Raw genomic sequence first — 24,055 nt, forward strand, 5'->3', positions numbered from 1 at the left:
ATCTTCCACTAAGAGAGTCACATGTTCATATAGCTCTTATGTCTGTACAGCAGCTGGCTTAGTGGCTTAGCTGAGTGGCTTAGCTTAGCATAAAGACTGTAAACAGAGGGAAACAGCTAGCATGGCTGAATATGTTATATATGTGTGTACATGTAAACTGATGTTTGACTTCCTGCTTCCTGTTTGTCTCCAGGTGTACGAGGTCGTGGTGATGCGCTCCGGCAGCTTCGATTCCCGCCGTTCGTCCGTGGAGCGCCGCTACAGCGACTTCTCTCGCTTCCACCACAAACTGCTGGAAGAGTTCAACGAGGAGCTGGAGGACGTGGTTCTCCCCCGAAAACTCCTGAGTGGGAACTTCTGCCTCGAGCTGATCTCGGAGCGACGCCTCGGCCTCCAGGACTACCTGGCTAAACTTTACGCCGTGCGCTGCGTTCGACACTCGCCTCGTTTCCCCGAGTTCTTCACCGGACCGGAGCAGAAACGAGCGCACGGTTTACTGCGAGGTGGACAGTTCCGGCTCGCCGTGGACCAGCTGCAGACCGTTCTGGAGGTTCAGGAGAAGCTGCTACCGTGGCAGAACCCCACCCTGATCGTACCCACCCTGTCCGCCCTTGCGGTCTGCTACCGGGACCTGGAGGAACCAGAACAGGCATTTACTGCAGCTCAGAGAGCTCTGGCACCAACAAGGCGCTACGGACTGAAACGCTACCGAGCCTCACTGCTGGACCTGCTGGTGGACTTAGGGTATCAGCTGGGACGTCCTGTGGCTCAGTTACAGGAGGAACTGACCGTCCTCAGGGACGCCGAGAGGGGGGAGGTGTCCTCCCGCTCTCTGAAGGAGTTAGTGGTCCAGGAGTTCACCTGAGTCTCTGGAGGAGTTAGTGGTCCAGGAGTTCACCCGAGTCTCTGGAGGAGTTAGTGGTCCAGGAGTTCACCCGATTCTCTGGAGGAGTTAGTGGTCCAGGAGTTCACCCGAGTCTCTGGAGGAGTTAGTGGTCCAGGAGTTCACCCGAGTCTCTGGAGGAGTTAGTGATCCAGGAGTTCACCCGAGTCTCTGGAGGAGTTAGTGGTCCAGGAGTTCACCCGAGTCTCTGGAGGAGTTAGTGGTCCAGGAGTTCACCCGAGTCTCTGGAGGAGTTAGTGGTCCAGGAGTTCACCCGAGTCTCTGGAGGAGTTAGTGGTCCAGGAGTTCACCTGAGTCTCTGGAGGAGTTAGTGTCTAATCTAGATGATACTTAAGTAGAAACAGAGATGGGCAGTATTTCTATTACTTGTATTTAAAATACCTATTTCAAATACTTTTGAGTATTTTGTACTCAAAATACTTTCTCCACGAATCAAAAGACAGTTCAGAGTTCAGTTTTCAGATCTTTGATTGTCTGTCAAGATACATATGTTATCTGAGTGTGACAGACGTCAGCTAGCTTGATGTATAATGTATGTCTGGTTCTGGCTACATAGCCTATTGTATACATGGTGATGGTTATAATATCAAGCTAGCCATCGATGCTAACATGCTAATGACGCTAGCATGCTGTCTAGGCTAGTGCTTAGCCAGTGTTTAGCAAGTTAGCTTATCAGTGGAGTAGCTAGCTGTAGGAAGAGGAAGACTGGGAGCTTGTCTGTTCATGATAACCTCATCAAGAGACGTCTGACCATCTAACCTCACTGTGTTACAAGTGATGCTGTATCTTCTCAATGTGAATCTCATAATATCAATTACTGTCCTATCCAGTGTTCAGACAGAAGCACGCTAATGCATCTCGAAAGAGACAAGTTCACACCATGTGGAAATGGGAAGCTAGCACACAGCTGACGTTGAGGTCAGAATAAGCAGACTGTGGAATCAAAATCATGTCTATAATATACATGTGGAAACAAAAACATTGACACTTCCTATGTGTGGAGTTCAATATAGACTCTTGAATGGATCTCAAAAGAAACACGACTACTGAGATCGGTGTCCTGAATATCAATTGTGCAACGCATGTGCAGAAGTTACGACTTACACGTCGCAGAACGAGCCTCCCACTACTTAGAAAACAGATCAAGTGGAAGAGTATGAATGTTTTGCCAGTGGTGGATTTGCTACGGATGAACAAAGGGTTAATGTAGGCAATACTACTGTTTACTGTAAAGTAACCTGGGTGGTGTCCTGGTTCCCACAGGCTAACATTACTCCTTCATTCATTAGGAGATCGGTATGGTGTGAAAACCCAATATTACTAGACTAAAGTTGTGACAACATAACTATGACCATTCCCACTCTCCATTTGTTAAGTGAATCTTAGTATTGAGTGATGTTATTGAATTATACTTTGAAATTAAATGTTCTGTATTGGTATATAATCAAGCACCTATAAGTAACACAATCACCTGGCAGGATCAGTCTCTGATTCTGCATAATCAATTGTGTTGTTACAATGCTGTAAGGGACCAAAACCTTGAGTTACATTTCCACCTATTTTATCAAAAGTTATATGAATTTATGGTGGGGGTCAAGTGACCCCCAAAGGGGGGATATGTTGAAGAAAATCATCATATAACTTAGAATTAAACTAAAGCCACGGCCTGATTCTGATATCTCAATCCAGTTGAATAAACAAATGTTTCTCAGAAAGTATGAGTGCCTGAGAGTGATAGGTCGTGGCGACCGGGAACTCCCAAACATTTCCCGGTCAACGAGCAGAACATTCTGTCGACATGGTTGGGTACAATGTCCTCGAAAGAACTTGACCAAACTAGGTGTTAGGCAAGGCCCCGTATTAGAAATCAGGGATGCTTTGTTTCTGTGATTCGGCCGACTGATCTGATTGGTGGAAGGTGACTTAAGGGGGATGAATTAGACTATAAGTGTAAACTGTAACAACTGATACGGTGCATTTTTGCTGAATGTTGCCTTGTGCTCATTAAAACTTCCCGCTGGTTGCTACTCCAAGAACTCCGTCTCTTCTCTTCATTTTTGCTTCTAAAGTAGATAATAGAGTTCACAGTTAGCCAGGCTATGACAGTAGATGTCCTTTTGTTAAAAAAAACATTAAATATCCAATTTATTTTATTTAAAAGGCACCTTATGAATTGTTACATTTTCTGCCACCAGTATTTTGTATTTTATTTTAATACATTTATTTGAGAGGTATTTTGTATTTTGTATCAAAATACATTTTGATGTATTTTTGCCCATTTCTGTATGTACTTTTACACTCACCTGACCTGAAACATCATCACTTTTTGAAGCCTTTGAGAAATTAAAATAATTCATAAAAACCTGATTCTTGATCTCATCTCATCTCATCTCATCTCATCTTATCCGGGATCGGGTCGCGGGGGCAACAGCTCCAGCAGGGGACCCCAAACTTCCCTTTCTGATTCTTGATGAAAGGGAATGAGTTGTATAAAATGTTTAAATACGTATTCAGACGTTAAAGAGTGTACATGTGTATGTGTGTGTGTTTATGTAACTCTTATATTATTAATATTACTCTTATATTATTAATTCTTATATTATTCATTTATTAATATAAGAATAATATTATTAATATTACTCTTATATTATTAATACAACGCTTATATAAGAGTTATATTAATAATATAAGAGTGATATTAATAATATTACTCTTATATTAATAATATAAGAGTAATAATATTACTCTTATATTATTAATATAAGAGTAATATTATTAATATAACTCTTATATTAAGCTGCAGGCTGAACGCACAATAAAGATAAATAAAACTATAAAGATTGACGTCATCGTATCGATTTATAATAAAAGAAGAAGCAGAAGCAGAAGCAGAAGAAGAAGACTGCTATCGAACATCAGCCGCTCGGTGATCGACTTCTTCTGTCTGAGTTTAGCAGCAGCTGCGCGGAGCCGCTGCGCAGAGCGTTTATCTCCAGAGCGTCTCGTGCTGCTGTAGTTTAGTTTAGTTAAATTTAGTTTGTTCTCCGTGAAACTGAGTGAAACTGAGTGAAGATGGCGGACGACAACGTGAAACTCTCCAAAAACCTGCTGCGCATGAAGGTGAGTGAAGCTAACTAAGCTAATGAAGCTAGCGAAGCTACTAGCCGTGTTTAGCTAGCTGTCGCTGCGGACGTGGTTCAGAAACGAGACGTTAAAGTTGAACTGCTGTTTGTAGACCTGTGGTCAGTGCTGGACGCTGACGTCATACCTGCTGATGAAGCGTTCAAACCACGTATGAATCCACTCACGTCCCAAAGAGTAATCACATTACTCTGTGCGTGTTGTGGTGGGTTGATGGAGTCACGTGTTCATGTGAGGACACGTGTTTGAACCACGCTCTCACCTGATGCATCATCCTATATATATATATATATATATATATATATATATATATATATACACATATATACACACACACACACACACACACACACACACACACACACACACACACACACACACATATATTTATATACAGACTGTTGTGTTCAGTTCATGCAGAGAGGTCTGGACGAGGAGACGAAGAAGCAGCTGGAGGAAGAGGAGAAGAGGATCATCAGTGATGAGCACTGGTACCTGGACCTACCTGAGCTGAAGACTAAGGAGTACGAACACACACACACACACACACACACACACACACACACACACACACACACACATATATATATATATATATATATATATATATATATATATATATATATATATATATAACGTCGGTATTCAAAAGAACTACCAGTCACCAGAAGTCATGAGTACATCTCCTTTAAACAAGCATCTAAGAGCATGAAGCAGAGAGAAGTTCACAAACAAACTATGAGTACAATAAGTACAACAAACTAGTATGAATACAATAAGTACAACAAACTAATATGAATACAATAAGTACAACAAACTAGTATGAATACAATGAGTGGAAGGCTCAGGGTAGGACTTCTTGAAGAGGTGAGTCTTCATCCTGATGAGAGATGAGCAGCGACTCTGCTGTCCTGATGTCAGAGGAGTTCATTCCACCACTGAGCGTCACCACGGTGTCATCAATGGTGATGGACAGGTCTCCCCTTCACCAGGAGGAACAGTAGCTCAGTTTTGTCTAGGTTGAGCTTGAGGTGGTGTGTCGTCTCCACTCGGGTGTCACCGGGAGGGAAATGACAAGACCAGCTGGGTGTCATCGGCATAACAATGGTAGGAGAAGTCATGCGAGCGAATAACAGAACCCAGAGATGTTGTGTAGAGCGAGAAGAGAAGGGGGCCCAGGACTGACCCTTGCAGAACCCCAGTAGTCAGCATGCGTGGTTCCGACACGGCCCCCCTCCAGGTCACCTGGTAGGATCGACCCGTCAGGTAGATGTTAGGAGGGTCAGATGTTTGTACAGGTTATCAAATACTGAATAATATAATTATGATGCTGTGAACGTTCACTGTTTTATTGTTAGTGACATCATCTCTTCTTCTTCTTCTTCTTCTCCTTCTCCTCCTCCTCCTCCTCCTCCTCCTCCTCCTCTCAGGAACTTCATCATCGAGGAGAAGAGCTTCATTCCCTGTGAGGAGCTCAAGTACGGTCGCTTCTCCTTCAAAGGGTTTAACCCAGAAGTAGAGGTTTGTTTCTCATTTATTACTCATCTCCTCCTCCTCCTCCTCGTCTTCCTCCTTCATTTCTTCACTCGGAGACGTTGCTGTGATGATATCTCTGGTTTAAAGTTAGATGTTAGGAGGTGTTAGATGTTAGGTGATGATACCTCTGGTTTAAAGTTAGATGTTAGGTGTTAGGAGATGTTCGGTGTTAGATGATGATACCTCTGGTTTAAAGTGGTTTGTTTGCTCTCAGAGACTGATGCTGGTGATGAACCCTAAAGAGGAAGAGGAGAGAGAAGAGGAAGAAGAACCCAGCAGGATGCAGACGGACGTCACGGATGAAGAGATGGCTCTCAGGTACGTCTCAGGACTTCTTCTGCTGGTCATGAACGTTTCTCCTCTACCTACTAGAAGTTCATCTGCTGTCAGTGAGACGGACACGTCTGTCTGAACTCTGCTGTCTTCTTCTGCAGGTACGAGAGTTTAGTGAGAAGCATGAAGAAGAAGTTTTCTACGAAGCGACAGAGAGCGGCGACAGAAGAAGAAGACGACGTGAACCACAACGTGGTGGAAACCAACAAGAGAGTCTTTATGAAGCCTCAGGACTGAAACGTTTTTATTTTGATTTACTCCACATGTGGTGTTTTAATCTGGATGTTACACATCTGTGTTCAGGAAGAGAAGTCTCTCTGAGTGTTCATTAAAGTCACAGCTCACTGTGTTCGTGCATCACGTGACTTCTTTACGTAGCTCTTAAAGGGACAGTGCGATGCAACACAACATGTAAAAGAAGCTCCGAATCTCTGGCGGTAGAAGATCAGTCTGAACTTTGTAGTTTTCCCATGAGCCTCAGCTCCCGCCGAGTCCCGCCGGTCTGCGGTCGCCGTGTTTAGCGATGGCGGCGATGACGGCATCGAACACAGCGGTCGGGGCGCAGCGGTGGAGCAGCGGCAGCAGCCGGCCCATCCTCCCGGGCTCGTACACGGGTTTGGGACGGACCGACAGCAGAGCGTGACACATGGCGTCCACCGCGGGAGACAGATCCTCCGAGGACTCGCGGGACATCCTGGTCAGACCGGCGGGGAGGGAGGAGATGTACGCATCCCCATAATCCTCTCTGGCATCGCAGGAAACAGCTGAGAGGATCTGAGCTCTGTAGCGAGCGACGTCATCGCTGGTCCCGAAGATCTCTGCGGACCAACGTAGAACATAATTCAATAAAAGAACACGAGTCCTCAGACGGTTAGAAGAATGTTAATCCTGGAGACGCTTAATGGAAGGATGAATACAGAGTTTACTGCCAACATCTCACCAATAATACACCAACCAGTCAGTAAAGACAAAGACTTAAATGAACACAACACATCTTTAAATAGAATGTAGGTTATCTTTATAGGACTGAAGATCTGAACAAGAATTCAGACAAAACAAATATGAAACTGAACAGAAGGTCTGAGCTGCTTTAACTTTAATCCTCACGTTTAAAGTGGACTGAACACGTCGCAGCACTACTTCAGCTCCTTTCTCTGCTTTGAACCACAACAGTTTGATTTCTGTTGATTTCAGTTTGTAGTTCCCCTCTTGTCCACTTCATCGTGTTAAAAACACGTCACTTAAAATGTGAATGTGATCTTTAAACCGTTTGAATCGGACCTACTTGTTCTGAAGCCTGCAGGTTGGATTAGAGCCACGTTGACGCCCCACTCCGATAACTCCAGCCTCATCACTTTAGAGAAGACACTCAGCGCCGCCTTGGAGGCTCCGTAAGCAGATAACCGGGGCATCGGCACCTCAGCTGCAGGAAACATGTAATACACGGTTAATACACCATGTAATACACGGTTAATACACCATGTAATACACGGTTAATACACCATGTAATACACGGTTAATACACCATGTAATACACGGTTAATACACCATGTAATACACGGTTAATACACCATGTAATACACGGTTAATACACCTGTATACACTATGTAATACACCTGTTATTACACCTGTTTATACACTATGTAATACACTGTCAATACACCATGTAATACACGGTTAATACACTGTCAATACACCATGTAATACACGGTTAATACACTGTCAATACACCATGTAATACACGGTTAATACACTGTTAATACACCATGTAATACACGGTTAATACACCATGTAATACACGGTTAATACACTGTTAATACACGGTTAAATACACTGTTACTACACGGTTAATACACTGTTAATACACCATGTAATACACCTGTTATTACACCTGTTTATACACTATGTAATACACTATTAATGCACCATGTAATACACTGTTAATACACCATGTAATACACGGTTAATACACTGTTAATACACCATGTAATACACCTGTTATTACACCTGTTTATACACTATGTAATACACTGTTAATGCACTGTTAATACATTGTTAATGCACCATGTAATACACGGTTAATACACCTGTTATTACACCTGTTTATACATTATGTAATACACTGTTAGTGCACCGTTAATACACCTGTTAGTACACTCTTAATACACCATTAATGCACTCTTAAAACACGATTAGTCCACCACAGTAGTCAGTCAGACCTACCTGCCATGCTGGACACGTTGACGATGCGTCCTCTGGACCTCCTCAGCAGAGGGAGGAACACCTGACACATCTTCACCGCAGACAGGAAGTTCACGTCCATGCAGCGTCTGAACGCTGTGATTGGTTGCAGCTCTGCGTCCACGGGACAATGAAGGACTCCTGCGTTATTCACCAAACCCCACAGACCTGCAGGGACACCAGACAAACGGACAGAAAGATCCAAGTCCTTGTCCCAATGAATTCATTCACAACAATGTCATGAGTTCCAAACAAATATGATTTAATTCTTGTCTTCAGTTTGAACTCTGGGACTCGTGTTTAATGGATCTTTCTTAGGTTTACCTGGCGGTGCGCTCAGTGGTCTTACCTGTGTCAGCCACCTGAGTGCTGATGTACCTGTGAGCCGTCTCTATCTGGTTGTTGTCGGTGACGTCGAGCTGCAGCACCTGAAGGTTTTCAGATCCTCGTCCTCTGAGCTGCTGAGCTCCAGCTCCGTTCTCGTCCAGCACGCCAGCGAATATTTTCAGTCCGGACTCGCTGAGCCGCAACGCCAGAGCCAGACCAAATCCTGAATCACAACCTCCAGAGGAAAAGAGACAGCAATGAATCCTGAAACAAAGTGTGTGTGTGTGTGTGTGTGTGTGTGTGTGTGTGTGTGTGTGTGTGTGTGTGTGCGTGCGTGCGTGTGTGTGTCTCACCTGTGATCAGCACCGCTCTGCTCTGCAGCTCTACTCTCTTCTCAGTCTCATACATCAAGAACAAGCTGCAGCCGAGGATGGCCAGTCCACAGACCACCGGAGGACCAGAGAGGTACAGAGAGGACCCGACCAGAGCCCAAACCAGGGTCCAGAACCAGGTTCCACAGCCCTCTTTAAGCTTCCACAGCATGGTGAAGAAGAACACAGCTGCAGCTCCGACACAGAAACAGGAAGTGATGTCCATCTTCTGACTATTGGTGTGTTGAGTCTCACCTGTATGTCACAGGTGAAGTGAAGTCAGGCTCCAGCTAATCCACCTGCACACAGGTATGTGGTGCTCAAACCGGTTCCTCCTCCCCCTCTGATACCATCGGTGACGATAAAGATCTGTTTCTCCTTTTGTTTTCTTGATTTGTCTGAGAACATTTTTCCTTTTATTCATGAAGTTTAAAATCACAAGTCACACATTCAGTCAGACCCCGTCTGTAGTTTGTTCTTATTTCTATTTTAGTTGGGAGAGCGTCTGTTGATTGTTGAGTTATTACAATACATGACATCATTTAACATCTTCTATTTAACTATTGTTGAGTTATTATAAAACATGACATCATTTAACATCTTCTATTGAACTATTGTTGAGTTATTATAATACATGACATCATTTAACATCTTCTATTTAACTATTGTTGAGTTATTACAAAACATGACATCATTTAACATCTTCTATTGAACTATTGTTGAGTTATTACAATACATGACATCATTTAACATCTTCTATTTAACTATTGTTGAGTTATTACAAAACATGACATCATTTAACATTTTCTATTTAACTATTGTTGAGTTATTACAAAACATGACATCATTTAACATCTTCTATTTAACTATTGTTGAGTTATTACAAAACATGACATCATTTAACATCTTCTATTAAACTATTGTTGAGTTATTACAATACATGACATCATTTAACATCTTCTATTTAACTATTGTTGAATTATTACAAAACATGACATCATTTAACATCTTCTATTGAACTATTGTTGAGTTATTACAAAACATGACATCATTTAACATCTTCTATTGAACTATTGTTGAGTTATTACAAAACATGACATCATTTAACATCTTCTATTTAACTATTGTTGAGTTATTACAAAACATGACATCATTTAACATCTTCTATTTAACTATTGTTGAGTTATTATAAAACATGACATCATTTAACATCTTCTATTGAACTATTGTTGAGTTATTACAATACATGACATCATTTAACATCTTCTATTTAACTATTGTTGAGTTATTACAAAACATGACATCATTTAACATTTTCTATTTAACTATTGTTGAGTTATTACAAAACATGACATCATTTAACATCTTCTATTTAACTATTGTTGAGTTATTACAAAACATGACATCATTTAACATCTTCTATTAAACTATTGTTGAGTTATTACAATACATGACATCATTTAACATCTTCTATTTAACTATTGTTGAGTTATTACAAAACATGACATCATTTAACATCTTCTATTGAACTATTGTTGAGTTATTACAAAACATGACATCATTTAACATCTTCTATTTAACTATTGTTGAGTTATTACAAAACATGACATCATTTAACATCTTCTATTTAACTATTGTTGAGTTATTACAAAACATGACATCATTTAACATCTTCTATTTAACTATTGTTGAGTTATTACAAAACATGACGTCATTTAACATCTTCTATTAAACTATTGTTGAGTTATTACAATACATGACATCATTTAACATCTTCTATTAAACTATTGTTGAGTTATTATAATACATGACGTCATTTAACATCTTCTATTGAACTATTGTTGAGTTATTACAATACATTACATCATTTAACATCTTTTATTAAACTGTTATTGACTAATAATAATGATGGTGACATAATATTAAAGATAATAACTTTATTAAGGACACAAAAGTTCCATAATGTAATAATAATAATAATAGTAATAACAGATAATATTAATCATACTAATAATAATGATTGTGACAATAATACTAAGGATACAATTGACTTCATTAAGGACACAAAGGTCCTTGATGATGATAATAATAATGATAATAATAATGATAACAGATAATATATATTTATTTATTTATATATATATATATATATATATATATATTTTTATATATATATTTATTTTTATATATATATTTATATAAATCCCTTCAGGTGAACCATCACCTTTCATCACACTGATCCAGTTCTGTATTGATCTCATGTTTCAGATGTGATCAATGTGAACATTTCTGAGTGTTGTTGCTACAATGTAACACATGGAGCGGCTTCCTGCTGCGTGATATTCAACAGTGAGGTCACCGGAGGAATGACTGAAAGCAAATGGCACCATCTGTCTCACAGCTTCAGCCAGGCCTCCAGCAGCAGGAGCAGGAGGAGGAGGAGGAGGAGGAGGAGGAGCACCTCCTTTATTTCACCTGATATTTCCTAGTTAAGTTTAGTGAAGTCGTCTCTGTTGTTGTTGCTGCTTCCTATCAAACAAACATTTCTGCTCTGCTTCGTCTTTTTCTGAATATTTTATTTCTTAATGTGTCTAAAACGATCATCAGCAGATTAGTTCATATTATTACAGTTCAATTGAAATAATGTCCTTCAGTAGACAAATCACAGCGCGTACATATGATACATGAGCTCAATAAACTACTGGATGTTTATGGTGCTGGATGAGAACGTGAGGACACATAGAGACACACAGACACTAGAGACACTAGAGATGGACACAGAGACACACAGACACTAGAGACACTAGAGATGGACACGTAGAGACACACAGAGACACTAGAGACACTAGGGATGGACACATAGAGACACACAGAGACACATAGAGACACTAGAGCTGGACACAGAGACACTAGAGATGGACACAGAGACACTAGAGATGGACACATAGAGACACATAGAGACACACAGAGACACTAGACACACTAGAGATGGACATAGAGACACTAGAGATGGACACATAGAGACACAGACACTAGAGACACTAGAGATGGACACAGAGACACAGAGACACATAGAGACACTAGAGATGGACACATAGAGACACAGACACTAGAGATGGACACATAGAGACACTAGAGATGGACACATAGAGACATAGAGACACTAGAGATGGACACATAGAGACATAGAGACACTAGAGATGGACACATAGAGATGGACACATAGAGACACATAGAAATGGACACTAGAGATGGACACATCGAAATGGACACATAGAGACACATAGAAATGGACACATAGAGATGGACACATAGAAATGGACACATAGAAATGGACACATAGAGATGGACACATAGAGACACACAGTGACACATAGAAATGGACACAGAGACACATAGAGACACTAGAGATGGACACATAGAGACACATAGAGATGGACACATAGAGACACATAGAGATGGACACATAGAGACACTAGAGACACTAGAGATGGACACAGAGAGACACTAGAGATGGACACATAGAGATGGACACATAGAGACACTAGAGATGGACACACAGAGACACATAGAGATGGACACAGAGAGACACTAGAGATGGACACAGAGAGACACTAGAGATGGACACACAGAGACACATAGAGATGGACACATAGAGACACATAGAGATGGACACATAGAGACACTAGAGATGGACACACAGAGACACATAGAGATGGACACTAGAGGGCGGTGCAGGCAAAGCAAAGGGATCTGAAGCTGCTGTCAGTGAAACATGAGCTCTGTTGTTTTCTTCACTGAAGTTCTCAAGTTTCACGTTACAACATTGAATGTTTCGCTTCATATCGTTAACAAACATGATGATAAATAACGTCTGTTTATTTATGATCATGCGTGATATGTTAAATGTCTTCTCCCACAGACGGTTAACAGCAGGAGAACCACAGGGTGAATGTCACTTTACTGGGTCTGCTGCTTCAGTCTGAGCTCCTGGTGTGTGAATGAAGTGGTGAATCTGTTGATTACTGATCTCTGATCACATCTTCTCAAGAGAGACGTGGAGTCCATTTTTGTGGACCAGAGAAGGTGTTCAAATGTTCAAATGTGTCTTTATCTTCAGTATGAACCAGAGACCAGCAGCAGTGACGTGTTGATGAGAGGAAGCTTGAGGACTGTAGTGGGTCAGACTCCCAGCAGCAGACTGGTTCAGTCACTGGGGACACTGGTGTGTGTGTGGAGGAGCTGTGAGCCAGCTGTTGATGGGGGGGGGGGTCTGAAGTAGCTGGGGGGTGAAATGTGTCACATGTTGTGTTTTGGTTGAATTTAGAGATAAAAGTGAGGATGTTTGTCTTCACTGATCTCTGTCCATAAAGTCCACGATCGAGACTTTATTCATTGTTCTGATGATATACATAGAAAGATGTGTGACATCATCGTAACGGAGCCCCGCCCACTTCATACAGGTGAGAAGAGCTCAGAGATTAATTTATTCATTTTACTCTTTCTGTTATAATAATAACAGTAATAATTTATATATAATGATGTCTGTTTGTTTATATATGTTGACAAAAAGCTGAAAAACAACGTAAATATTAGTCAAAGTACATGTTTACTGTATTCTGTGCCTGACAATATTTCCAAAAAAAACAAAACATAAAAAACATCCAGAAATATAAAATACATAAAAAAACATGAACATTCATCAAAAAACATGATAGATAACATAAATCAAACACATAAAATATATCAAAACAAGTTAAATACATAATAAAATACAGTAGAATCTCCCAGACTGAGCTGGAACATGGTGCGGGAGAGTCTGGGTCAGCCTGCTGCCACCGCGACCCGACCCCATAAACATAAAACCATAAAACCATTAAAAAAAATACAGGAACCAAAAACAACACAAAAGACACAAAAACAGAAATCTCTCAAAACAAACTGACTGATTGAGGAAAAAAGGATCTTTTTTGAGCCTTCACATTGTATTATATTAAAGTACTGTAATATGATTTATTGACCCTTATTGTAATCCTCAAGGTTCTATTACAGCTTCAGTCTTCATCAGAATAACTCTTCATTTGGATTCATTTGAGATGTTTCCTCTGCATCCAGTCGGTCATAAGTCTCTCCATCATAACAATAATGAACTGGAGAACAATAATAATAATGATACTAATAATGTTTTTCATGACATGATGACGGATCAATTCAAAAGTCCAAGAACAGTTTTAGATTCAGGACCAGGAGGACAAACAGCGTTAAAACACCCACTGATATGTTTACACTCTGATCTTTTCTATTATTAAGATGAAAAACAAACATTTCTCCTCAAATATTTTTGATTTTCATGATTCCAGATCAGTTGAAGGACCATTATTTATGTTATGAAATGAATCTAAATCATTTAGATTTTTTAATTACTCTGATGTTATAAGACATCTCCTTTCAGACTGCAGTGGAAAATAAAACCCTCATTCAAATGGAAACATTACACCTTTAAAAATGTTTCGTTTCAGATCGATTTTTATTATATAATGGCATGTTTTAAATCTAACATTTGAAAAGAAAACTGGTAATTCCAGATAAAAAGTCCCCCAGATGTAAATACTTTAACTGTGTACTGGAGTACTGTACTGGAGTACATTTACATCCAGCAGATGAGCATAAATAAACAGGATGTCCAGGGGGCTCAGAGCTCAACGTGAAACATGGACCCTCTCAGCAGATTAAACTCTATCTATGTGTGTGTATATATATATATGTATATATGTATATATATATATATATATATATATATATGTATATATATATATATGTATATATGTATATATATATATATATATATATATATATATATATATGTATATATGTATGTATGTATGTATGTATGTGTGTATATATATATATACACACACATACATACATACATATATATATACGTGTATATATATATATATATATATATATATATATACATACATACATACATACATGTATGTATGTATGTATGTGTATATATATATATATATATATATATATATACACACACACACACACACACACACACATACATACATACATACATACATACATACATACATATATATATATATATATATATATATATATATATATATATATATATATATATATATATATACACGTGTATATATATATATATATATATATATACACGTGTATATATATATATATATATATATATATATATACACATATATATATATGTATATATACACACATTCTCTGTTTGTTGCTGTAGGATCAGGATAAAAAAAGAAGCAACTCCATCTGAAATAAACACAATTCATTCCTCAAAGACGCCCCAAAGAAAACGTGAACGATGTCAGAAAAGTGTGAAATATGATATATGTAATATTTAAGCCTCTTAGCTGCTGATGGACTCAGGTATGAAATTGAAAAGCTTCCATCTTTTTTTTCAGATTAATTCTACCTACTGATGTAATTATAAAGATGTGTTGTTAGAAAATGAACCCTTCAGATCTTAAAATGAGTCACTCTCTGGTTTACTTCAAGGGCTCCAAAGTACTGCTGCTGTAAATTACATTTTTACTTCTGATTTATAGAAGTGAAAATGCTTTTTTTGGGGCCCAGTGACCCAAGGAACTGTGTTATTGGGGGCAACAGCTCCTGGTAGGGGTCTATCAAGACAAAGTGGTCCCAGAGGAGGGTCCAGACTCAGAACAATTCACTGCCCCTTTATAAATCGACCCAAAAATCTACATGGAAAGACAGGTAAAGCCGGGGACTGAGGTATGTTGACCCCTGGTATCATAGATTGGCTCTAAGGACTCTTAAGGAACCAGACCTGGTGAGGGAGGTGAAGTGGTACCAGCTAAATACAGTTGGGCTCAAAGCACTGGTTATGGAACCAAACTCCTGGAGAGGAGCTGGTCGTTTTCCAGAGGGGCCCAGGATGAGAGGTGTCAGGTTGTTGGAGTTTTCAATAAGGAACGAGAGGGTTGCCTCTATGAGACCGAGAGTCACTTCTTAGAGTCTCTGGGAGACGATATGGAAAGAGACGATGGTTCTTCTGGGGGACTTCAACACTCATGTGAGTAACGATAGAGAAACCTGGAGGTCTGATCCGTTCATGAGAGAAGTTGTAATGCATCTGAGTTGTTGAGGGTTGGAAAGAACACTTTGAAGAACTCCTGAATCAGAACCTCCTCCATGGAGGTGACCCATCCACAAGCCTGGCAGAGGTGCTCACAAAGCTCCTTAGCGGGCAGACCATGGTGGTGGTTCCCATTTTATTAAAGGTGAGGCCTTAAGGTGTGCTCCAACTATCGGGGTATCACACTGCTCTGCCGCCCCGAGAAAGTTTACTCCAGGGTGCTGAAAAGGAGGCTCCGACCAGTTGTCGAATGAGGACCAATGAGAATTCTGTCCTGGCCGTGGACCAGTAGACCAGCTCTTTACCCTTGCAGGTCTGTTGGAGGGGTTCCTCATCCAGTCTACATGTGTTTGTGGACTTGGAGAAGGCCTACTGCCAGATCCCTCGGAGAGTCCTGTATTGGATACTACTGAATATTGAGTACCTGGGTACAATCAACCTATTGGCTCCTTCAGAACATGGCCTTCAGCAGCACCAGGGATGGTTTGTAGACGAGTGTGAAGCGGTCTGGATGAGGGTCAGAACCTCCAGGTCTGAGTTCATGGTTCTCTGCTGGAATACGGTGGACTGATCCCCCCAGGTCTAGAGTGAGTCACTGCTCCTATCGGGGAGGTTTTGGTTCGGTGGTCAGCGGCGATGAAGACGTACCGGACCGTTGTGGTAAAGAGGAGGGAGCTCAGTCGGAAGTTGAGGGGTAGAACCAAAACATGCTGGAGGGATTATAGATCTGGTCTGGCCTCAGAACACCTCGGGGTTCTCCAGAAAGAGCTTGAAATTGTTGATGGGATACCAGATCCCTCAACCCAGCCCAGATAAACTCAGAGTTAATGAATGGATGGAAAACCTTTTTAAGGAACCTTGATATGTTTTATATTAACATCTTAAGAAGAGTTGATACTGAACATGTCAATACATGTTCACTGACAGTATTTCATTTTTTTCCACCAAAGAGCTGGTAGTGACTCTGATCTGGTTCAGACTCACAGCTCTTTACAGAACCATCCTGGTTTCATGTAGGGAATATATTGAACTGAAATGAATGTAAAGATGTCGCTTCATTCACCCACAGATCAGTGTTTAACTCACTCGTCGACATAAAGTCCTGTTGACTCTCATTAATGTTGTGCGATGAGGCGTTCGTCCTCTGGAACTACTGATGAAAGACACTTTTCATGAGTGTGTTTTTGGTTTGTCTGTCCTCATTACCGTGATATCTCAGCAACGTCCACCCGGACGGAAGGATGAACTCCATCAGGTCACGTGACCTCACAAAACACATTCTTGGCCGTAATTAAAGAATTCTTCTGAAAGGATAAAATTATGGAAGTGAAGACAGTTTGGACGTACATGGACGTAAACTTGACTACTTGGTTGAGACGAGCAGCCATGTAGTGATGATTGTAGTTTATCAATAAAAATAAATGATTTGAATTGTGGGTTTTATGCAAATAACAACTATAGATGATATAACAAAGTAAAAAGGAAAACACTTTTGAACACATTTAAAAAACATCTCTGTTTGTTATATTTGCTCTTTTTATTCCTGAATGTTGAGTTTTGTGGTTTGTTGTGTAGCTTAGTCACAGACGAGGCTCAGTGTTATGTGGTCTCAGTAGACCTGGACCTCTAAGGGTCTATGGTCAGACTGCACCCTTAAATCAGGTTTTTTAAAATCTGGACAGCAAAAAAACACAAAAAACATCTAAACCACATTTTGTGTTTAAAATGTGATCTCAATCACATTTGAAGCGTCTCTTTCAGTCGCTGTGTCGGATGGAAGCACAGCTCTGCTCAGCTCTGCTCAGTGAAGCACAGTGAAGCACAGTGAAGCTCGCTGTGACTCCAGCAGCTTCCTCCTCTGTCAGTGAGTCAAAAATAATCTTATTTTATTCCTTATTTATACAGTGTGTCTCTTATTTTACGTCTTTTATTGTGATGCACTTTGTGACTTCTGATACAGAAAGCTGCAAGATAAATTAATTATAAATCATAATTTTCAGTTTTAAAATGTTTGTTTTTAATTTAGAATGAGTTAGAAATGAGAACAGGAACCAGCTAATGTTCTCCCTGAGCATTGGTTTCCAGTGAATGAGATCATAATATCCAGTTGTGTCTTAATAAAACTATCTTTAATGAGACTTCATGTTCTGTGCAGAAACGCACTACAAAGATTACATGAACATAGAAAACCCTCTGAAGTTTGTGTTTGTGTTTGACATCCAGGAGGTTTTCAGAGGAGAGTCCAGCATCACCAGTGTTCCCAGTAGATAGAGTCCAGCATCACCAGTGTTCCCAGTAGATAGAGTCCAGCATCACCAGTGTTCCCAGTAGATAGAGTCCAGCATTACCAGTGTTCCCAGTAGATAGAGTCCAGCATCACCAGTGTTCCCAGTAGATAGAGTCCAGCATCGCCAGTGTTCCCAGTAGATAGAGTCCAGCATCACCAGTGTTCCCAGTAGATAAAGAGTCCAGCATCACCAGTGTTCCCAGTGGATGGAGTCCAGTATCTACACGTTGGTCGTGCCTCTCTTCAGCTCCTGCAGGTCCAGCAGGTCCAGCTGGCTCTGGCTGCGTACTTTAACGTCTCTCTGCAGCATCGTGTGCTGTAATCCGCTCAGGTGAGAGCCGCTGTGCAGGGGCCCCAGAGAGCCGAAGCCCGAGTACCCGGAGAGGAAGGGGGAGGCGTAGTAGAGGTGCCGGGGGAGGGGTGCGGGGCTGTGTGGGAACGGGGTCCGGGATGAGTCACTAGATCCTTTAGTCTTATCTGAAGAGGTGGCGATCTCAGCCAGCGACCACAGTTTGGGTTTAGGGGCCGGGTTTGGCCCCCGGACAGAGCCGCAGGAGTCGACGGGTTCTTTAGACGACGGGCTTGACGGGGGGGCGTTTTGGGGAGGGGTCCCTGTAGATGTGGGGCCCGGGACGGGGGCCAGCCGCCGGTCCACCGAGTTCTTAAAGTCTGGTTCGGTGAAGCTCCGGTCCGTGTCGCTGCCGCTGCCGCTGTCCTCTCTATACAGCAACACGCAGGGGGTCCCCACAGAGGCTGGTAGACGGGCTACACACACACACACACACACACACACACACACACACACACACACACACACACAAAGAAACACGCAGGTCAGCTGCAGGAACACACACACACATATACACAAATAAACACACACTAACACACGCTTAAACACTAACACACACTCACACATATACACAAATAAACACACACTAGCACACACTTAAACACACACACACACACACACACACACACACACACACACACACACACACAGGTCAGGAACACACAAATGAACACATAAAAACATGCACATGAGGTCCCCACAAAGACAGGTAGACGGGCAGCTACACACACGGCTGCTACTGATCATTTTCGTCTTTATTCATCAATAGTTGTTTAATTCAAACAATATTCAACCTGATATGTATTAAGATTAACAGTTTATTAATGAATTGATTGTTTTGATAGTCAATCATTTGAGTCTTTGTTTGTAAACGTCGACATTTAAAGACTAAAAGAATCAATAATTATGATCAATAGCTCTCATCAGAGAATAGACAGACACTTGTACTCGTAGTATTTGTACTCGTAGTATTTGTACTTCTTCAACACACTCCGTTTCTCTTCACTTAGTGAAACTAAAGACTTTTTAAAAACTGATTTTAATATTTTAACATCGACAGAAACTCGTTTTACATTTTTGTCTCTAAAACAATAAAATGCTGCAGATCTTTTAAAATATATTTATATATATATATATATATATATATATTTTACATATGTAAAATAAATATATATTTATATATAAATATATGTATATGTATGAATATATATATTTATATATATGTAAAATATATATATATATAAATATATGTATAAATATAAATATATATATTTATATATATATATATATATATTTATATATGAAGTACTTTACTGGAGTATTTCTTCGTCATACTTTCTCTTCATTTATCTGACAGCTGTTTATTATTTAATGTAATATTTATAGTGTAATACTTCTACAACGATCAGAAGTTCTTTGAACACCTCGATGAACTGATCGATGAACTGATCGATGAAAAGATGAAAGGAATGATTTAAAGGACTGATCGTTCAGAGCTCCGGGGACTCCTCTGGTCTGGGTCCACTCACCGGTCTGGGTCTCCTCGTGGGCCTTGAGGGGCTCCTCGTCCTCGTCGGTCCTCTCCAGGTCGATGTTGTCCTCGTCCTCCTCGTCCTCGCTCCGGGTCCGGGGGGTCCAGGTCATCTTGTTCTCCTTCTTGAGCCTGCGGCGTGCGTTGGCGAACCAGGTGGAGACCTGCGTGAGCGTCATCTTGGTGATGATGGCCAGCATGATCTTCTCCCCCTTGGTGGGGTAGGGGTTCTTGCGGTGCTCGCTGAGCCAGGCCTTCAGCGTGGCCGTGGCGTCCCGCGTGGCGTTCTTCCTGTAGGACGCGTCCCCGTAGGCATAGGGGCCCAGGGCCCCGAACGGGTGGTAGTCCAAGGAGGACGGGTCGTAGCCCGGACTCTGGAACACCAAGAGGGGACGTTAGAAAGGTCTCATGATGTCATCTGATCCCTCTGAGTCTGAGTCTGAATCTGAATCTGAGTCTTAATGAACCGGCTGAATAAAGTTTAATTAAAACACACAAAGCTGTTAATCCAGAAGGTCCAGAGAAACCTCCTTTAATTCACCTAATATAATTAATATCATTATTATTATTAATATCATTAATATCATAATTAATATAATTATCATCATTATTGATATTATCATTGTTATTATCATCATTATTAATATTATCATTATTATTATCGTTATTATAATTATAATAATAATTAGCATTATTATTAATATTATCATTATAATAATAATTATAATTATAATAATTATTATTATTCATATTATAATTATTATTATGACTATGAATATTATCATTTTCGTTATGTTTCTTCCTCGTTCTTTGATTCACATTATTTATAGTTGTACAAAACATTTCTTATTTTATAAGATTATCTTTAAATCGTTATTATAATGTTTAAATTAAAGATGAAACTTTGACTTTCATTTATTATTTAGATTCGATTGTTTCAGGTAATCATGAAATAAATGATCAATAAACATTTATTCAAATCTCGTTAATAATTGTATTTTCTTAAACAATTTAGTTAACTAACAAGTTAGTAGTTCGTTAATTAACAAGTAATATTTTCATCTAAATGTACAAAATCAAAGTGATAAAGAGGCTCAATAAATGATCCGGATCCAGTATTAGAACTCAGACGTGAAGATTCACTTCATCACTAGAGTCCCAGACCCGGACCAGCTGTACCGGTCCAGCTGTACCGGTCCGGTCCGCTTCGGTCCGGACACTCACCACAAAGGAGCTGAGGGTCGCGGCGGCCCGGGACTCGCTGCCGAACGGGAGGTTCGGGAGGTGGGAGCTGAATCCGGTAGAAGTCCCGGATCCAGAGTACGGAGCGAAGGCTGATCCCGAAGAGGACCGACCCAGCTCCTCCGTCCTCGGTCCTAAGAGGACCCCGGACCCGAAGGACGGGCACGAGTGCAGAGCCAGAGACACGGAGGACGGCTGGAAGAGGAAACCCTGAGGAAACGACATGACGGCGCGCACCGGAGCCGGACTATTACGCACGGACCAACTCACATCGGACACACCAGGCGCGTGTTTCACCGAGACGGGATGAGGAGGGAGGAGGAAGAGGAGGAGGAGAGGCGGAGGAGAAGAGGAGAGGAGGAGGAGAAGAGGAGAGGAGGAGGAGGAGGAGAAGGAGGAAGAAGAGATTTAAAAACGGAGCAGCATCTCAGGAGCTGCTGAGTTCACTTTGTGTTTCTACTGACAGTTTAAAGAGAACCAAATACCAGAGAGAGAGAGAGAGAGAGAGAGAGAGAGAGAAAAAAAGAGGTAAAGAGAGAGAAAGAGAGAGAGAGAGAAAGAGAGCGATAGAGAGAGAGGGAAAGAGGGAGAGAGAGAGAGAGAGAGAGAGAGAGAGAGAGAGAGAGAGAGCGATGGAGAGAGAGAGAAAGAGGGTGGAGACTTGATTGTTGATATAATAATAAAACTTTTGTCACCTGATCAAACAGTTTAAAGTGACACATCAACACTTTGTTTGCTGATAAATAAACATGAATATTAATGATTGTTGACATATTTGGTGACATTAAAGTAGTTTATTATTAGTGACAGAGCTTCCTACAGGCCTTCAAAATAAGAGCTGACGGACTGATATATATATATACATATATGTGTATATATATTTATACATACATATATATATGTATATACATATATATATGTATATATCATTACATTTCATTATTGATCTGATTGGTGCTATTGATCCAGTATTGCATGTAGAGATGCTGCAGTGGTGTGTGTGTGTGTGTGTGTGTGTGTGTGTGTGTGTCTGTGTGTGTCTGTGTGTGTGTGAGATGTCAGTGTGTTTCTGGGCTGCAGGTTAACCTGAGCTTCTCTCAGGTGACTGCTTAAGCTCAGCAGCTCTAATCTGATTAGTGCGTCCTATAATTAGAGGATCGGAGTGAAGGAAGGAGGACTGAGGAGTGAAAGTACTTCAGTCTTCAGCTGGTTTATGATGCCGTCTCTCCTCTGGACCAACACACCACAGGTCTGATGTCTGAGGACGAGGCTCCACTGCTACAGGTAAACCTCCAGCTGAGAGGACGAGGCTCTACTGCTACAGGTAAATCTCCAGCTGAGAGGACGAGGCTCCACTACTACAGGTAAACCTCCAGCTGAGAGGACGAGGCTCCACTACTACAGGTAAATCTCCAGCTGAGAGGACGAGGCTCCACTGCTACAGGTAAACCTCCAGCTGAGAGGACGAGGCTCCATTGCTACAGGTAAACCTCCAGCTGAGAGGACGAGGCTCCGCTACTACAGGTAAACCTCCAGCTGAGAGGACAAGGCCATCTTGGATTTTGGACGTTGAAGATGGCGACGGCCAAGAACCAAGATGGCAACGGGCAACAACAAACATGGTGACGTCCAAAATACAAGATGGAGACAGCCAAGAATAAAGATGGTGACGTCCAATAATCCCAGATTGCAACAGCCAACAAAACAAGATTGCAATGTCCAAAAAACAAGATGGCGACATCCTAAAACCAAGATGGCGACGGGCAAGTACCAAGATGGCAACGTCCAAAAACCAATATGGCGATGGCCAAACAAACAAGATGTCAACGTCCAAAAACCAAGATGGTGACGGACAAGAAGAAACGTCCAAAATACAAGATGGCAAAGTCAATAATCACAAATTGCGACTGCCAACAAAACAAGATTGCAACATCCCAAAACCAAGATAGCGACGTTCAAAAACCAAGATGGCGACAGGCAAGAACCAAGATGTCAACGTCCAAAAACTAAGTTGGCAACATCCTAAAACCAAGATGTCAACGTCCAAAAACCAAGATAGTGAAGGCCAAGAACCAAAATGGCGACGTCCAAGACGTCAATAATCCCAGATTGCGATGGCAAAAAAACAAGATATGACGTCCAAAAACCAAGAATTCAACGTCCTAAAACCAAGATGGCGACAGCCAAGAACAAAGATGGTGACGTCCAAAATACAAGATGGCGAAGGCCAAGAACCAAGGGCTGACAAACGAACCCAACGGGTGACGTCACCCTCACTACGTTCTCTTTACACAAACAGTCTCTGGGTTTTAGAGGATGGGGATGACAAGTCACATATCAACAGACTGTAGCACCTTTAACTCGACTCATCTCTTAATTCACTGTCATTGTCCTCGTTAAACGCTGCAGCGGAAACATTAAATTAAACCTGCGATGCTAAACGAATATTGATTTAGCGTAATGAAGCTGGAGTAATGTGGAAACGTTCTCCTTAAGGAGGCCCTCTAAGCACATCACGAGCATGACTGCACCGCCGGGTGAAATGGAGCGCTCTAAGCTGCTCCTCTACAGATGGAGTCGGGCAGATTATGGGATGGCATTTTCACGCTTTTTTAAGCATCTTTCATTAAAAGC

General features: G+C 41.1%; 4 protein-coding genes across 4 annotated transcripts in view; 2 read left to right on the forward strand and 2 right to left on the reverse strand.

The window, feature by feature from the left end:
* snx20 (sorting nexin 20) overlaps window positions 1–2,940 on the forward strand; it is a 4,387-nt gene extending 1,447 nt beyond the window's left edge. The window contains exon 3 of the mRNA XM_068722539.1: window positions 194–2,940. Within this exon, the coding sequence (XP_068578640.1) occupies window positions 194–865 (672 nt within the window). The 3' untranslated portion in view covers window positions 866–2,940. The remainder of the gene's footprint in view (window positions 1–193) is intronic.
* Window positions 2,941–3,858: 918 nt separating this feature from the next.
* On the forward strand, window positions 3,859–6,263 carry mphosph6 (M-phase phosphoprotein 6). The gene is made up of 5 exons (XM_068723937.1): window positions 3,859–4,024; window positions 4,457–4,569; window positions 5,476–5,566; window positions 5,796–5,899; window positions 6,016–6,263. The coding sequence occupies exons 1-5, from the start codon at window positions 3,977–3,979 to the stop codon at window positions 6,149–6,151; spliced, it is 492 nt and encodes a 163-aa protein (XP_068580038.1). The 5' UTR covers window positions 3,859–3,976; the 3' UTR covers window positions 6,152–6,263.
* Window positions 6,264–6,361: 98 nt separating this feature from the next.
* hsd17b2 (hydroxysteroid (17-beta) dehydrogenase 2) lies at window positions 6,362–9,079 on the reverse strand. The gene is made up of 5 exons (XM_068723936.1): window positions 8,836–9,079; window positions 8,505–8,717; window positions 8,138–8,323; window positions 7,200–7,337; window positions 6,362–6,732 (listed from the first exon to the last, which is right to left on the reverse strand). Exons 1-5 carry the CDS (start codon window positions 9,077–9,079, stop codon window positions 6,392–6,394), a joined length of 1,122 nt encoding a protein of 373 aa, XP_068580037.1. The 3' UTR covers window positions 6,362–6,391.
* Window positions 9,080–18,233: 9,154 nt separating this feature from the next.
* Window positions 18,234–21,646, reverse strand: irx5b (iroquois homeobox 5b). The gene is made up of 3 exons (XM_068723627.1): window positions 21,404–21,646; window positions 20,178–20,553; window positions 18,234–19,064 (listed from the first exon to the last, which is right to left on the reverse strand). The coding sequence occupies exons 1-3, from the start codon at window positions 21,644–21,646 to the stop codon at window positions 18,520–18,522; spliced, it is 1,164 nt and encodes a 387-aa protein (XP_068579728.1). The 3' UTR covers window positions 18,234–18,519.
* Window positions 21,647–24,055: the final 2,409 nt, after the last annotated feature.

This window comes from Cebidichthys violaceus, unplaced genomic scaffold, assembly GCF_023349555.1.
Source record: "Cebidichthys violaceus isolate CVI_PGR_0920_01 unplaced genomic scaffold, fCebVio1.0.p SCAF_3, whole genome shotgun sequence".
In the NCBI taxonomy this organism is placed as follows: Eukaryota; Metazoa; Chordata; class Actinopteri; order Perciformes; family Stichaeidae; genus Cebidichthys; species Cebidichthys violaceus.

Bases quoted from the DNA above. Each gene is read 5' to 3' on its own strand.
- mphosph6 (XM_068723937.1), top strand. From the start codon at position 3,977: ATGGCGGACGACAACGTGAAACTCTCCAAAAACCTGCTGCGCATGAAG. The intron at 4,025-4,456 runs GTGAGTGAAGCT...TGTTGTGTTCAG, and splicing joins AAAACCTGCTGCGCATGAAG to TTCATGCAGAGAGGTCTGGA. The intron at 5,900-6,015 runs GTACGTCTCAGG...CTTCTTCTGCAG, and splicing joins GATGAAGAGATGGCTCTCAG to GTACGAGAGTTTAGTGAGAA.
- irx5b (XM_068723627.1), bottom strand. From the start codon at position 21,646: ATGTCGTTTCCTCAGGGTTTCCTCTTCCAGCCGTCCTCCGTGTCTCTG. The intron at 20,554-21,403 runs GTGAGTGTCCGG...TTGGTGTTCCAG, and splicing joins CGACCCTCAGCTCCTTTGTG to AGTCCGGGCTACGACCCGTC. The intron at 19,065-20,177 runs GTGAGTGGACCC...GTGTGTGTGTAG, and splicing joins CCACGAGGAGACCCAGACCG to CCCGTCTACCAGCCTCTGTG.
- hsd17b2 (XM_068723936.1), bottom strand. From the start codon at position 9,079: ATGGACATCACTTCCTGTTTCTGTGTCGGAGCTGCAGCTGTGTTCTTC. The intron at 8,718-8,835 runs GTGAGACACACA...TTTCCTCTGGAG, and splicing joins CAGAGCGGTGCTGATCACAG to GTTGTGATTCAGGATTTGGT. The intron at 8,324-8,504 runs GTAAGACCACTG...GTGTCCCTGCAG, and splicing joins CACTCAGGTGGCTGACACAG to GTCTGTGGGGTTTGGTGAAT.